This window comes from Chrysemys picta, chromosome 11, assembly GCF_011386835.1.
Source record: "Chrysemys picta bellii isolate R12L10 chromosome 11, ASM1138683v2, whole genome shotgun sequence".
In the NCBI taxonomy this organism is placed as follows: Eukaryota; Metazoa; Chordata; order Testudines; family Emydidae; genus Chrysemys; species Chrysemys picta.
Window position 1 is genome coordinate 39,969,060 of NC_088801.1, and position 16,724 is coordinate 39,985,783.

General features: G+C 38.4%; 2 protein-coding genes across 21 annotated transcripts in view; one reads left to right on the forward strand and one right to left on the reverse strand.

Moving 5' to 3' along the window:
- PDK1 (pyruvate dehydrogenase kinase 1) overlaps positions 1-16,724 on the forward strand; it is a 46,286-nt gene that overhangs the window by 23,154 nt on the left and 6,408 nt on the right. Inside the window, exons 7-11 of one of the 3 annotated variants that reach the window (XR_006176953.2) lie at positions 1,221-1,297; positions 2,199-2,297; positions 4,399-4,509; positions 6,253-6,366; positions 6,481-6,642. Coding sequence is in view for 2 of the 3 variants with exons in the window: in XM_005290471.5 (XP_005290528.1) it covers positions 1,221-1,297; positions 2,199-2,297; positions 4,399-4,509; positions 6,253-6,366; positions 6,481-6,621 (542 nt within the window). In the remaining variant the exon portion in view is untranslated. Of the gene's footprint in view, positions 1-1,220; positions 1,298-2,198; positions 2,298-4,398; positions 4,510-6,252; positions 6,367-6,480; positions 9,193-16,724 lie in introns of those variants that run through there. The other 2 variants (XM_005290471.5, XM_005290472.5) reach the window with 2 other exon arrangements.
- The window catches only part of LOC101939908 (neurabin-1-like), an 81,343-nt gene continuing 74,430 nt past the window's right edge, over positions 9,812-16,724 (reverse strand). For 14 of the 18 annotated variants that reach the window (XR_010591301.1, XR_010591302.1, XM_065560757.1 and 11 more), the window contains 2 exons: positions 15,435-15,623; positions 9,812-11,427 (listed from right to left, as the gene is read on the reverse strand). Coding sequence is in view for 14 of the 18 variants with exons in the window: in XM_065560757.1 (XP_065416829.1) it covers positions 11,260-11,427; positions 15,435-15,623 (357 nt within the window). In the remaining 4 variants the exon portion in view is untranslated. Of the gene's footprint in view, positions 11,428-15,220; positions 15,292-15,434; positions 15,624-16,724 lie in introns of those variants that run through there. The other 4 variants (XM_065560758.1, XM_065560756.1, XR_010591300.1 and 1 more) reach the window with 3 other exon arrangements.

Genomic DNA, 16,724 nt, shown 5'->3' on the forward strand with positions numbered 1-16,724 from the left:
AATAAGCCTCAGGAACAGATTTGATGTTCTATGTCCAATACTTGCTAGCTCAGATTCTCCTGTGCATTATGGCTGCTATTTGCCATTCTGGCAATGCAACCTGGATCTAAAGCTGACATAGCCAGCTACAGGAGGATCGCCTCAGGGGAGGGAGAGCCTCTAGTGGAGAAGAGCTTCTAAACTTCACCCTATGGCTGGTGTAAAGTTATGGCCATGGATTCTCTGCACCTCAGGAATGCCTAGCTACTATAAAGGTACCGTGGGGCCATAGCATCTAGTGCATCTTACACTGAGGGATGGGCTCTGTGCCCAAACATGGAAACACAAAGGTAGTTCAAAGCCCTTCCCAGATCCAGGGCCAGCTGTGCATTCTTCACCCACCACTTGCATGGGCTAAGCTGAGAACTGAGGCCCCCTATATTAAGATTTGAATTTAAGGTAAAATAGCACTGCTAGCTTGAGTGAGTTACAAGGGTAGGTCTGGCGTATTTTAAGATCCAATATTTTTGACCTGCTAGGGTAAAAATAATTTTTTCATATTATTTGAAATCCCAGATGGCATACAGCACTAATCTCTAACTGTAGTGGCTGCTAAAACAGCATGGGAAAGACTATTACAAAGGTAATTAGCTTGGTGAACTGATGGAAATGTTTTTAGGGCCAGTAAACTTTTCCAAGCACTAGTCCTGGATTAGTGATCAAAATAGAAGAAAAATCTATTCATGAAAATATTCCTAGTAATTTTTGTTTGTTTTAAAGAGTGAGACCAAAGAGATTTGGAAACCAAGATGAGCAGAACTATCTACAAATAGAATATTTATCAAAGATTTCCGGATACATCAGCAGATCTTTAGATAGACAAATGAATCCAAGAACACATTGTACTGCAGTTATTGTTCAGACATATTATGTACTCAAATGCAATGATATTGCTAGCAGAAATAGCTTTTAAAATTAATTTCTACAAATAAATTAAAACAAACTTTCAAAACTATGCAAGAACATAGATTTTGAATGAGTTTTGACAAACATGAGAGTAACAAATGTTTTCATGATTTCTATTCAAATTTTCTTTTCATTTCCCTGTACTGTGTTTTATCAGTGAAAACAACCAAAACAAAACCAGATTCTATTTGTTATTTGAACTACTTGGATATTGCCAAAACTAACAGCGGGCTTCCAGTATGTTGTCTAATTGATTGGGTTACTTTCTTTTCCAGCAAAATCATCAGGACAACCCATGCAAGTAGTATATGTACCATCCCATCTCTATCACATGGTTTTTGAACTTTTCAAGGTTTGTACAGTCGGATTACACAATCTGCATGGCATGTTTGTGTTCTGAGTTGTGTATTTATTTGACATGTTGAACCAATTTTTAAATAACGTGCAAATTTGTACCTGCAATTGCAAGACTCAGACATCTAAGTTCCTGACTGCACCCACAGATCAGGTAGGTAGATGTCTAAATCTCATCATTTGTACACAGATGACTGGTGTGTAAAATCAGAGGCTTTGAAAATGTGTCCTTTATCTTAATCATTCATACAGGAATACTAAGACTTCTACATCAAGCCACATCTCTTCAGATACTTTTCTAACATACAGAACCTATTCATGCTCTAATTTAATCACACTAGTGAAACAATTCAGAACTAAAGCTACGCTTTTTCATATGCCTGTAGTAGACTAATAATTTTTTTTCAATTTGATTCTGGTTGGAAAACCAGTGAATTTATGATATCACACAACACTGATAGGTAATAATTGAGAGAGAGTCTGTGTAAAACTTTTTTTTTATTAACAGTTGCTGGTATTTAACTCCAGTGGCTTAATTAATCCTTGGAGAGAGGATGTTTCTGTAAGAATTCAGCTCCTCTCTCATTAAAATAAGGCTAGCTCATGATATACATCTCTAAGTCTCCCCCAGTAAGACTGTAGCAAAGCCAGGGAAGAGCAGACTTGATATTCCTGATATTTCTGTGGTAAAAAGCAAGCAGGAAATGTTTTTGAAGAAGAAATATGTTTTTATTATATCTTTATACAAGTACAAAGTAGTAAAAATGGAAATACAATCTCTAAATGGGCACACATAAAACTGTTTTCCTAAGTTGACATATTAACAGCACAAAAGTTACAATCAAATCTATGATTTGATTAAAACTACTTATTTTACTTTAATTTTAAATATTTCTCAGAATGCAATGAGAGCCACAATGGAACACTATACTGATCGAAGCGTTTACCCTCCAATTCAAGTACATGTCACATTAGGCAATGAGGATTTAACTGTGAAGGTAACTGCTTTGTTTGATGTTTACTTTGATGGAAAATAGTTCGGAACCTGGGGGAATATTTTATTATGAATGGGTGATGTGACACTGGGAGTTTGTACCAATGCTGATAATGTACTGTGTAAGGAATAAAACCTTTGTAGGATTTCAGGCCTTGGGTCAGTGATGAGTGGAAACATCATAAAGATCTCACAAGTCTCATGTGAATGGGAGATTGTGGCATCACTTTACCCTTTCAACATATTTATTCTTTATGTAGCTATAATGTAAATAAACCATGTTTCTGTTCAAGGGTAAAGTGCAAGTTTAGGAATGGAAGATAGCCAGATTTGTAGTTTGTTCAGAGCCAGGTGTCCTATAGGTAGAAGTGACTACTTGAGTGAGGTGCAGAACAGGTGTGGAATAAAGTAAGTCCAGCACAGGTGAAGCCTGCCTATGTTAGGCCTTGCCTTGCAGATATTTCTTTTAAGGGCAGCATCTCTTATATGGTTAGTGTTTGGACTTCCAAGGTTGGTTGCAGTATATAGGTTTTCCTTAGAATTTAACTTCACGCAAGTAGAAACAAATCTTCAGATTTGCTCTAGTAGTAAATGAGTACTAATATATTGCGCTGCTATGGAGCATCTTTGTTCCTAAAGTGCTGGCTAAAGCAGTGAGAACTTTGCACCCATAGTATTCAGTTGATATGGCCATTGTTGACTTTTACTGAACCTAACTTCCTCCACATGAAGATAGAAATTGGAAGGAGGGTGAGGAAGAAAAAAAGCAGTGCACAACATGTAAGTGGCTTCTAAGGGTATATCTACGCAGTCCGCAGCAGTGAGCCTCCTAACCCATGTCAAAATTCCGTCTTGTGCTGCTGCGCTAAAATTATCAGTGTAGACAGTTTATACTCTGAAGCCTAGAGAGAAGAGTGGGCTTCAGAGCCTGAGCACCAACCTAAGCCGTAACTTCAAATTACCACCTACACGGCTATTTATAGTGCAGTAGCATAAGCCTGAGCCTGTCAGCCTGGGTTGAGAGGCCCATTACTGCAGGCTGTGTAGACATAGTCTAAGTAATTCTGTGTAATTGTGGACGTTTTTGGTGACAGCATTTTGGGAAATGTCATTAACCTCAGCTGGGGTTTTGTGTGTATATATTGCTGAGATTTATCAGATGATTTTCTTTATTACCATATATACTCGATCATAAGCCGGTTCGTTTATAAGCCAACCCCCCTCAAGATGGATAAGTAAAAATGGAATTTTTTTTATGACCCGTTCATAAGCCGACCCTATAATTCAGGGATCAGCAAACTTTGGCTCCAGGGCCATGAGGATAAGCAGCTGGCAGGCCGAGATGGTTTGTTTGTTTACCTCGAGCGTTCACAGGCACGGAGATAAACCTAAGTAAACGAAGTGTACTGGTGTGCCAGCTGCTTACGATAGGCCGGGACAGCAACTGGTGGGGAAATTTTTTGGGGGGGAGAAGCTGGGGGGTCAGAGGAGTAACCTGTGACCACCCCTCCACATGATCCCATCCCTAGCCTGGGACCCTCACACTCTCCCCATCCCATCCCTTCCCACCATATCTGGGGAGGATGTCTCTGGCCTGGCTGGAGCTGCTCTGGCAGGCGGGGCAGCACAGCCGCAGCATATTCCAGCGGGCTGGGCCGGGTGGCGCGGCCACAGCCTGCTCTGGGGGGCGGGGCCGAGCGACGCGGCCACAGCCTGCCAGCCCCGGAGCTGCAGCTGCTTCAGAGGCTGTGGGGAGAGCAGCGTGGCCAGAAACGGAGAGACTCTGGCCCCACCTCTTCCCTTCTGGTTGTGCTGCAACTCTCCTTGCTCCCTCTGTTAGGGGGAGGGGCTGTGTCCTACCTCTCCCTCTCTTTACCCGTTCATAAGCCAACCCCCTTCTCTGATGCTTCCCTTTTTTACTAAAAAAATTCGGCTTATGAACGAGTATATACAGTAAGTCTGATCCGATGATTTAATAAGGACAACTTGAGACTGTATAGTCTTCAGTCTTCCTTTATACTTTATTCTTTAAGAAAATCAGCTTGTGTTGCTGTTCTTTTATATACAGGAACCTAAAGTTAATAGCGTGTTCATTCATTTTGTAGATAAGCGATCGTGGTGGCGGTGTTCCGATGAGGAAAATTGACGGACTGTTCAACTATATGTATTCAACTGCACCACGTCCCCGTGTTGAGACATCACGAGCAACACCTCTGGTCTGTAAGCCTTTTTTACTTTGTCCTCTGATAGTTGGGAAGGCAAAAATTACCTGTATCTTTGTACTACTACGTGTTTTGCAGATAAGTGAATAGTCTAGCAATTCTGGTGTAAAAAGTTAAAAGTGCCTTTCTGAAAGGGAAAAAAAAATTGTAGACTTACAACATTAAACAGAATTTGTAGCCTTAATGGTAAGTAAGAAAAACACTATTTTTAATATTTACCAAAATTTAAGTTTGAAATTCTGTTTCTTCAAGCTCTGAAGGAGGAGAGAACAAGGAGCGACATTCCTCGAACTGTTGTAGGAGTTCCAGTAATCTGTTTCTGGGCGAGTACAGGACTTTGAACTTTGGTTCTGGAAGCAGACTAGAAAAGGAAATTAATTTAGGGATAGAAATTAATTTAGGATTTTAGGAACTTCTGGTTTTAAAATTGCCCCTTCTTTTGGATCAAGTCCATATTTATCGTTTTGAGTGAAATAGCTGTTCAGTTGTATAATCTTGACAAAAACAAAAGTATATAGCATATGGTTATACTGATAAAGAGCTTATTCCCGTGGTCCTTGCAAACTCCTAGTGGCTTCAATAGATGTTTTAAGACAGGGGTCCCCAACGCGGTGCCCGTGGGTGCCATGGCGCCCGCCGGGGCATCCACGTGCGCCCACCTACTGACCGCTGAAATGCCGCCAAGAAGCAGCAACATCAAGAAGCGCTACCGCCAAAATGCCGCCGATGACGCTGCTTCACGGCGGCTGCTTGTCCGGTGGCCACGGTCCTCAGCGGCTAGTCGTCCGGTGCCCACTCCACGGAAAAAGTTGGGGAGCACTGTTTTAAGATATGTAAGAAATGCACATATACTAAAATTGGACCCACTGTCAATAACTTCCAATTGATGTTACCATCACATTACTCTGCCTTGGACTCCTTTTTTTCCCTATGACATTCAAACTATTGGCCTATTTTATTAATTTTCTATATCCAGTGATTGGATAATTCCCACTAGTCTAAACCCATCAAAATAAACAGTGAAAGTACCTTTAATTCAAATTATTTGGTTCTAGAGCTATTGCACAAATTAAACTAGTGATTAAGTGAAAGGCATCATAATATTTCTAACTTTTGCTTAGTGTTTAATTGTTAATGATTTGGGACAGGGGTTTGTCAGACTTTCATAGTGTAGGCCACAAGCAAATTTAAGGAGGTTGCCTCTTGGGCCACCTGCCCTCTCATTTGCAATCCTAACATCTGTCTTCTCACGATCAGCAACAGCCAGACTAGTGGCTCCATGGGGATAGAGATAGTCATCCAATGTTCCGTAGCAAGGCAGAGTACTTCCACTAGTGCTCTTGCCGTGGGATAGCTGCAAGTAATAGCACCAACGGTGTTGTATAGCAGCCCGCACAGGGAGGGTTTACTCCTTGCAGTCCCCTCCCCTCCCAACAAAGAGTTAAGGTGGTTTTGGGGTAAATGGGTAGGAAAGGAGGGAAACTTGGTAACATTGGGGTAGGGAGGAGGGGTAATACTTAAGATTTGGATTCCTCACCACCTCTCTGGTCCTATATAAGTGATTACTTTTCTCAAATGCTAACATGTGTCCAGCAATATGCTGACCCTAGCTGGATTGCCTCTAAATTTAAGTGGTACAGATATTGGTCTGCTATGCTGACAAATCTTCTGCAGATGATGCAGTTAACTCAAGTGTGCTTTTATCTCTCTGCCCCCCACCCTCTTCCCTTTTATCAGGCTGGATTTGGTTATGGTTTGCCTATATCACGTCTGTACGCACAGTACTTCCAAGGAGATCTGAAACTGTATTCATTAGAGGGGTATGGTACAGATGCAGTTATCTACATAAAGGTATAATTTACCACTTTTTGGTATCAGTCTTAATGTAACTTGTAATTTTAATAAAAAAAGTTTAATAAATGCTCAGCAAAATAGACTCCACTATAGCTTCTGCTCTCTTTACAGGCTTTATCAACAGAATCAATCGAAAGGCTCCCTGTGTATAACAAATCAGCTTGGAAACGTTATGTGGAAAACCACGAAGCAGATGACTGGTGTGTGCCAAGCAGTGAGCCAAAGGACATGACTACATTCCGCAGTATATAATTGTACAACAGTCCAGAAAAAGTAAACATGTTTTTGTCGTCTGTTTGCAAAGGGATTATTTAGCAGGTTTATACCAAACATGGTTCAAATACTTCATGTGGAAATGTTTTTAGTAGGGAAGAATAGGAAGTTGAAGTCCATAACTGTTTTCCAATACTACTTTAAGGAATTAACTGAATTAAAACCAAAGTATGTAGTTTAAAAAGTACACTCGTAATTTGTTCCACTTTGTATTTCCAGTTTACTTCTGTAGCTAGATCTAGGGAGCAGTAATTTTAAATTTTATACAGGGTCTAGGGTAACTTATTTCACAGCTGGCTTGAAGAGCACAGTTCACACAACTTAAACTCTCCTAATGGAAGCATTATTGAAATAGCAGCTCGCCAGAACTGCTAATACCAATTCTTTGCATTGAGCATTGGGTGAAGTTATCAAATGATCTAAACATTGATGTATGAAACTTTAAAGTAGTTATTTAAAGCATTAATAGATTTATAAAACCCATTATGCAACCTTTCACATTTCTCCACCATCTTCTAGCCGAGGAGCTCAAAAGCACTTTACAAACCTAAATAAATTTAGCAAAATTAGAAACAAATATTTGAATTTAAGTACAGAAGCTCCAATAGGCAATCATGTGTTGTTTTACTTTGTTCTGAAATCAATGAATCTGTACATACTACTAGTAGTAGATTATTCAGAGGGGCAAGGCAACAGCTGTAAACTAAACGATTCTCAAGTTGTATTTGCCTATAGTATTTATCAGCTCTCTCTCTTTGAAAATCCAATCTTAACTGCTGCCTCTGGTATAATGCATTTCATGTATACAATACCAGTTACGGGTCTTCTGAGAAATGTATTGAAAATTCATGAGAAACAGAAGTTGGCATACTTACTTACTGTGAAATAGCAGCTTCTGAGGGTTTACAGTAAAGATTTGCAGGTCTTCCTCTCTTTCTGCAGGTAATGTCCAAATACGTTTGTGGTAAAGCCTCAAACTCTGGGATCATAGATGAGGTGACAACAGTAACTACTGTTAATATGGAGAAACTCTATTGCAAAATCTGCATCTTTACTGGGCAGATCAGTGTAATAGTAGGACAACAGGACCTACCAGTTATCCAGGTGTATTTAAAGAGTGCAATTAATGTCAAAAATCAACTTCATTTTGCTATGCTCTTTTTTCCTATAATATTTTAGGTACATCAGCTCTCTCTAGTGAGGGATACAACTGTGTTGATAGCTTCAACTTTTCTGCTGACCACACCAGCCATTTAAGCCCATATAATACCTCCACGTCATGCGTGTACATCCCACTGAATTCTCTCATCCCCAAAAACTTAGAATGCTGTGGAGAAGCACTTGCAGTCCCAGCACCTAACTCAGATGACCGATCCTTAACTGCTCTATAGATGAGGGTGAGAGATGTGCATGTGCCATAAAGCACACATTATGTTTCAGCAGTCTACCAGGTCAAAATAGAGCAGAGTATGGTGAGACTAACACAGGTCTGCTTGATCACAACCCTATGATTTCTTGTTATTGAATAGATAAGGAAAGAAACTGGAACGGTAAGTATGCTATAGTCCTAATTTTGTGAGGGATGACTTCAAGTGAATTCCTCATCTGTAAATTGAGGATAGATAGGGATGTTGTGAAGTAAATTTTGTTTGTGTGGCACATCACCATTGTATACAAGTGCCTAAAAGGCAATACAATGTAAGACTATTTCCTGCTCAAATTAATGCCCAAATCCAGGCAGGAAACGGTTTTTAGAATGGGGTCAAAATTTATATAAAAGGAGGGAAGTGTTTGCTAAACATTTGCAACCGTCACTCTTGACAGCCTAATGCTAAAAGTAATAGCATGGGTTTTTAAAATAAAAAGTTTTGAAATGTATATTAACACATTGTTCTGAAAAGATCTAACATGTTAATAAAATTTTGAAATATTTAATCATATTTCCACTTAATTCAATTGAACTGATTTTAGAATGATTTTCCATATTTGTTCTTAGACATTACTAACAGATTGCTTGCAATGAAAATGAAAATACAGGAGTTTTCATGTGGAATTACTGAAGTAGAAACCTTTGCTTGTATCTTTGCTACCTATGGCTTAACAATCAAAATGTATCAGAACAAAAGTTCTGGGCCCATAGCAAAGTATTCCAATGTAGATATTTCAATAGTTTTTTCCTCCTCCGCTGGCTGTGGTGGAAATTAAGTGTTTAGTAAATTTCAGAGTGTGCAGTATTTACTCCTAGTCATTAGAGTTGACTTGCTATGTTTCATTTACTTCACTACAGAAGCTGGTTCAAAATACTGATTTTATGTATACACATCTTCATTAGTGTACTGAAAAATAATCACTGCTACTTGGCTGTTAAGTATCAAAAGAAAATGAACTCGTTGCAGATGTAGTGAAATGGATAGTTATACTCTCTTGAAACACTGGAATTCAACCCTATATTTAGAATTTTTGGTTTGTGTGTGATAAAATTAAACTGCAATGTGATTTTTTTAATCATATTGAAGCAATAAATGTGTCCATTAATGCAATTTATAAAAATCAAACTTTCAGTTGACTTATTCTTTGGGTGACTGGAGACTGAAAAAGTTCTAAGGAGTCATCCAACCCTTTCAGGCCTCAAGTGCCAGGGAGGGAGGTTCTCTTTCAAAGAGTAACTCATGCAGCACAACCAGTCACCTTATCTGCACCTGTTCAACTGTCACAGCACTGCAGAGACAGGCTTGTGAAACTACTATTCAGATATCCTCATAAATACAGCACTCAGCTCAATGGCCCCAACCTTCAGATACTGTGGAGCTGGAAGAAGGAAAAACCCTAGGACACTACATCAATAACCTCCATTCCATCGATTAGCCCTTCACTCGTTCCTCACATACACCGAGGGGGAGGGGACCCAGGGATGAGAGGGGAAACATTACCTGGCATTACAGGTCTTGCACCACTCTAGAATTCTGACCAACCTGTCCCAGCAGACAAAAATTCTCCTCCTTTGCAAGCAACAAGAACTCCTCTGGCCACTCAACCTCTGGAAATTGATTAGATGCCAGGAATCATCTACCTTAAACTCACTAATTTCCTAAGAATTAAAAATAAGCAAAACAATAAGCTTCTTTTCTTAATTAAAACACAGAACTAAAAATAGAGAAGACATTTAATAGAAATATGAACTTTAAATTTTATTTGAAAATTAGTAGAGTGAATGTGCATTTCCACAAAGTCCTTTTCCTCTTCTGAATTCCAGAGAAATCTTCCATATTTTAAACACTTAAGAAATGTCAGAAGTGAAAGGATCATTTAATTAAAAATGAAAAACATTAATTCATATATTTAAAGGAGAACTTGGTCCACATCATTGCAATATTTAAACTAGCAATTCAGAATTCCAAGATCTTGTAATTTTCTATTCCACTCCAGGATGGAATTAACATTTTTATTCCATTATTTTTCTGGGGGAAAAAAAAAATCTAAGGAAGTGCTTCTGTAATATTTCTACAAGCTATTACACAAGAACACACATCAAATCATGTTCTAAACTATTCCAAGAATCAAATCCTCCTTTAAAAAGAAAGTCTATAATAGTCTACAATTTAACAATTAAATACAATGCAGAAACCCAGTGCTTCATTGATTAAATTTTTTCTACAATTCTCATCTCTGTATTTTAAGTATGGAAAAACAGTATTGTTTAAAATTAGCAAATATATAAATTTGGTCCCCAAAAATCTTCTAGTGAGTAGAAAAAAGAGAAATACTCATTGCAAATGGATCTTATTCATAGCATAAAACTATAAAACTATATTATTTAGGAAAAATATGTAAAAAATGATCTTTTATTTATGTTTACACCCTGTTCCAACATCCCATAGTGTAGCTACAGAGAGAATTTAGTGTTATGCTTGGCGTAAGTAGTCTGTGAAAACTACTTACATACTATTTTCAGTAAATTGCAACAAATGAAATTCAAAAATCAGCATTACTACAGTAAATTTTGAATTAAAAATGGACCACTGGGAAAACAAGATTTTAAAGAAAACAATTCAATAAATTTGAAATACAGGCTTTGTTTTTTTAAATAAATTTGACATTGCTGTTTTCTTAAACTTAATTTTTTCACTATACAACATTAGTGGCAACAGATAAACAGTGTCACACTGAACTTGATGGCAGGATTTTCTATTGTCCATATATATCAGATTAAACCCAATATTTATAGTTTAAGTCAACTGTAAGAGTTGACTAATATTTGAATGAATACCTTCCCCCTCCCCCCCCAACGTCACATCCCACTTTCCACAAACATATAAGTTTCAATGGATATTTCAGGGATATGGTGTTTTTACATATCAGTCATAAAAGCACGCACAGTATTTAAGGCAGAAAGTTAAATGGTCTATTAGTACAGGCAGAGTCAACTAGATATAAAAATACTGAAAACATTATTTCATTTTAATGGAACATGTAATGGGGAGGGAATACAGAAATTAAAGTAAATAACCTACCATGTTAAACTGTTGCACTTTACCTCCCCAATTGTACAATTATATACAATTTTGTTGCACTTCTTCAAGTTGAAGTAAGTCTGTGCTAAAATAAAACTAAATCATTTTAACAGCTTGATTCTACAGCAGCTACCACTCTGCCAGTCTTGCGAACTTCTCTTTCCTTCTTTTGACCTTTTTCTTTCTGTTTTTCCAGTTTTTCTTGTGTTTTTTTAATATCCTTAATTTTCTTCTTTATTGTGGATCGGTCATTTTGGCTGGAAACCCCCAGAGCCTTTAAGAGAAATTGTGTTTAGTTACTCTGGTTTCAAGAAAGTATTACAGAAGCTGCAAGAAATTGTACAGCTCTTTACATCTGAGATAAAGGGAGTAAATCGATAGAAGATCATTTACAATTTAACTAATGTGAGATGGCCACCTTGCTGATAAATGGGGTGGAGGAGGTGAGTAGCCTAGGTTTTGTATTGTTGTGAATAGTAAGTTTCACGTGGCACTTAAAGTGGAGCATCAGAGACTTTCTAATGAGTGATATAACAATCAAATTAAACTGTTTTAAATTAATCTTCTGCTGGCTCCCTTGATGCAGCTGCACTTTACATACACTAACTGCTGTTACTGTATTCCTACTTCCTTTATAGAGAAAGGGCTGGTCCACACTAACCCCCCACTTCGAACTAAGATACGCAAATTCAGCTATGTGAATAACTTAGCTGAAGTCGAAGTATCTTAGTTCGAACTTACCGCGGGTCCACACGCGGCAGGCAGGCTCTCCCGTCGACTCCATGTACTCCTCTCGCGGAGCAGGAGTACCGGGTTCAACGGCGAGCACTTACGGGATCGATCCCAGAAGATCGATTGCTTACCGCCGGACCCGGAGGTAAGTATAGACGTAGCCAATGTTGCTGAACTCAGATCAATCATTTGCCATATTTAATAGCTTGAGAAAACTTCTACCTATGAAAACAACTTGCAGGACTCTAACAACTGTCTTAACAGTGTCACATTCAGTTAATTGAACCGCCAAGAATTGTATGAAACAAAGCTGCTTAAGCTAATGGGTGAAAAAAATCCCTCTCCCCCCCAGTAATACCTTTAAAATGCCAAAATCCAACTTGAAATTTATTTTTTTTTAAATCACTTCATATAGAAGCAAAAAGGGGCAGGCTCAAAAGATTCCGAACACCCAATATTCTTTTTTAAAAAGGGACTGCAGGGTGATTTTACATTGGAAATTCAGGTTTTATTTGCCCATGGAGACATTATCACAAATGAAGTTGAAAAGACAACACTGAGACATTACTTCAGATTTGAATTCAATTTGAATTAACATTTGTGAGCTCCTTCCTACCTCCTCCTCTGCCAGCACTGACCCTAGTCTCCCACAATACCTTCACCTGCCACAATGAGCCCATTCCAACCTCTTCTACTGCATTATTCCATTCTCATTCCCTTCCTAACCCTTTTTCTAGCTTCTCGTTGTCCCCTGATTCCTTCCTCTCACAATGCAAGCCCACCCTGGTCTCTTCTATCCTCAAAAAAACCACAACACACATCCCACAACACTGTCTCTCCAATTGTTTCACCATCTCTCTCCTCCCAATCACCTCAACTTTTCAAATATGCAGTCTAACACTGATGTAGTTAATCCCTCTCCATCAGTGCTTTATTTCAACCCTTGCCGTCTCTTTTTTCTCCACTCTACTGAAATGATTGCAAGGTCTACCAGTCTCACGGGGGGCGGGGAGGGAGAGAACACTGCCACATGTAAGGGGGCCGAAGCCATCGCAGTGGCCAGGCTGTGGTGGGGACCAGTAGCCAGGCCCGCGGCCAGGTGATATTCCACTCCTGGCACCGCCCCGCCCCCCAGCATTGGCCCCAGGCTGGGAACAGAGCTGTGATGAGGTTGGGGATGGGAGCAGGCGCGGGGACTGGAATGCGACTGGGGGCGGGACCGGAGCAGAGCTGGGGGCAGGGAGGGGCCGGCTGGTGCTTCCTCCCCAGAGCTGAGGCCCCGCTCCCAGCTCCGGGGGATGGTGGTGGTGCGGAGAGGGATTGGGGGGGGACGGGGGGACACAACCCTCAAAAGTTTGGGGACCACTGCTTTAAAGCTTTAATGTAATTGGGAACTGATTATCTGAGATTGCCTCTCACCTCGGTGCCACATTTTTCCCATGCGTCTGTCATCACCTTGGATCGGTTAACCTCCAGGTAATATTGTAAGGGCCAGCTTTCTGCCCAGACATTTAGGAAGGGAATATTATTTACTTATTAGGAGCCATTTGTTTGTGATGGAAAGGGACTCTACTTGTTATACTGAATATTAACATGGGATTGTCTATTTCAGTTATTGTAAGCATTGCAAGAACACAGGGTAATGTCTTTTAATAGAAGATAACTTTATAAATCAAAAGGATGAAATCAAAATAAAGGGCTGAAACTAGTACTCAGTGAAGTCAATAGCCAGACTCCAATTGATTTCAGTGAGTATTGGATCAGGCCCTAAATCACCACACACATTTTTCAAAGTAATTTTGAAAAACCACTTGCTGAGGTGTCATATATAAGGTATATTAGCAATACAATCAGACTTTTGAACAAGGGTTGATTGTTCGTTCATGCGATGTATTAATCCAATATTAGGCTAATATAAAAAGGAATCCTGTCAGCTTAATAGTTTTTTTAAAAAATAGGTTTCTTTGACTGTTACTTAAACCATAATAGATCATTATAATGGAATCTACGAAGTAATTATCTTTCTTTAAACACTACTTTGCTTGTTTACTTTTTGCATTTCTCTCAGGTAGGACAGTGAAAATAAAATAGACAGTTCACTTCTTTATAGACTGTTTATTTTTAATTTCACTTCCAGGTTCTTATGCTTTAGCACAGCATTCAGTGTAAACAGGTACTACAGTCCCTTTAAAAAAAGTTCCATTGGACTTCTAAATAAATTCATGGAAGCATTTCTATTAGTCTTGTGTTTGCAAAAGCATGTTTATAACTTAAATTTTGAGTAAAACTGGACCTTAACAAGGTACTTTTTAGGCAACTAAAACTAATATTTTAAAAAGTGGGTGTAGTAAAATTGAAAACATCTTCCATAATTTTAACTTGCAAGTATGTATATATTTCATCTTCCCTAATGACACTTTTGTATTAAGTTGGACAGTAACATTTGTGAGTAGAGTGCATTTCAATTTTTGATCAGCAGATGGCAACATCTGATTTCAGTTCCCAAACAGCAGTGTTATTTTATATCTGGAGAACTCCAGTGCAATACTGTGACTGTTTGAAGCACCCACATGCCACACTTCCCGTAGTTATCTGTTAAGATACTGAATATTGTTTTCCCTGTTGTCCAAGGAAACATTTCTATGTTAAGTTATAGGAAATTTAGAGTTGCAAATCCATTCCAAGAGACAGATGTATTTAAATGGCAGTTAAAGGTTCATAAAACTACATTTTTTCTTCATAAAAAGATATTCTAATCCCGCTATTAGTCACTAGATTTTGATTTCAGACTTTACTGAACTCTGTCAGAGAAAACCTCCTTTTAGAATAACACCTTGCCAATCGAAAAGTAGTCTAATATGAATGAACAAAGAAGAGCTGGAATGGACATGGAGCATGCAATTATCAGAGGCAAAATGACCACCTCAAGGCTGCAGCTGGTTGTCTCTCTTGGGTTTTGTAAAAACCCAGCTATGTATCAAGAAAACATGCAAGGAAAGGCTTCTACATTAAAAAAAATTAATAATAATAAAAGTAGGCTCTTCAATAATGGCCAAATCAGAAAGTAGTAAGATCTTAAGGAAAGGGGACTGAATTTTTATCTGAGGGGCATGGATCTCGATGAAAGTCAGATTTCTGAACTGAAGCCTACTGTGCTATATATATGAGCTAGTTGGGACCTATTTTGCTACCACCTTTGAGATAAACATACAAATCCCGCCTTTGGGGCTTTAGTTGCTTTGAGTTTTAACATATTGTCACAGAGGAAGAACTGTTTAATTTGTGCTTTCATTCTGTTTATCACATCCTTTTCATATTATTTTGATACACTTCACCTTTAATTTGATGTCATTCACTGACAGATCCTCTATTCTACCATGCCAAGAACACAGCAGTAACTGGGACTCTTTAAAAAAAACAAAATACACAACAACAATGCCTGAATAGGAAAAGGATAAGTATCTATATTTAAAAGAAGTATATATGAACTGGCAATCATAAACTTCTAACATTTATAAATTACAAATACACACAGGGGCATGTACTTACCTTTAGCTTATCACTGTCAAGCAGCATTAATTGCTGTCCATCTATATTCTTGGCGGTAAACTCTGCAATATATTGCTCCATGTTCATCCCCATCAACCAATGGCATACCTGTTGGGTTGTCCACTCTGAAATTGGTCTACTGTGCCACTGATTTTGTTTTCCTGTTGCTGCACAATCATCATCTAGTGCCTAACCAATCAAGAAAGTTACAGTGAATAGTTTAAAATGAAACATTTTTCCTACTTAACTATACATCTAATTTCAGTTACCAACTGAGTTTGGGTAACAAAGTGCGTATTTTCAATATAATTCTAGCAATTCTATCACGCAAAATCAATTCACACAGTTCTGAACTTGAAAGTTAAGTATCGTAATGAAAATATTTTGATCTAAATTTAAGTAACTGGATTTTAAAAGTTTTAAAAATGGTATTTTTCCTTCTACAAAACTTAACGTTTGTTTAAAGTCTTACAGGGCCTCAACTTGTAGTCACAGTTACATTTTTTTTTTTAAATTCAAGACATATAAAAGCATCACAGTAGCCAAGAGGACAAAATTCATTACAAACGTAAGAAAGAAGAAAATCTGCAAGGCCTTTAGTTCTGTCTGAGAAGTTTATTTCTAATGAAAGTCTAAAACGCTGACTTAAAACCCAGGATTAATGTACCCAAGTGCAAGCTTCCTCAATTAGTTAATATAGCACAATCCTGACATGTAACAATGTTACTCCTCCTGTACTGTGTCTAAAAAGAAACAAGTGACAATTGAGTCATATGCTGTGGCAATTTGGGAGAATGCACAAACACCTATGAAACAATCCAACTCATTTTCCTTTGTGACCAAAACATGATTTTTAAATTTCCAGTTCTCAGTTAAAAATATATGTTTAACATAAATAACTATGGTTATTACTAAATTTGGCATATTTCTCCAAAATCAGAAGACCTGTTTATTCTCTTACTTCATCCTGACACACCAATATTTTATCTTTACTTTCACAGTCTAGCCAGTAGGTTACCTGAGGAGTATCAGGACTTGTAAGCTTACTTATACCCATGACTGTCTCTACCTCCCATATGGGTGATAGACCCTCACCACTTATCGACTGTCTCCTGATCCCGCCCACCGGTTACCCACCCCTCATTGGGGATATTGCAGTCTGTATATACTATGTGTGCTGCCCAGCCCCAAAACACCAACATACCCCTATACTCTGTATGTTACCCCCAATGACCAATAACTAACGCTTCAAATTTTCTGTATCGTTTATTTTTTCTAAATATTCTCTAA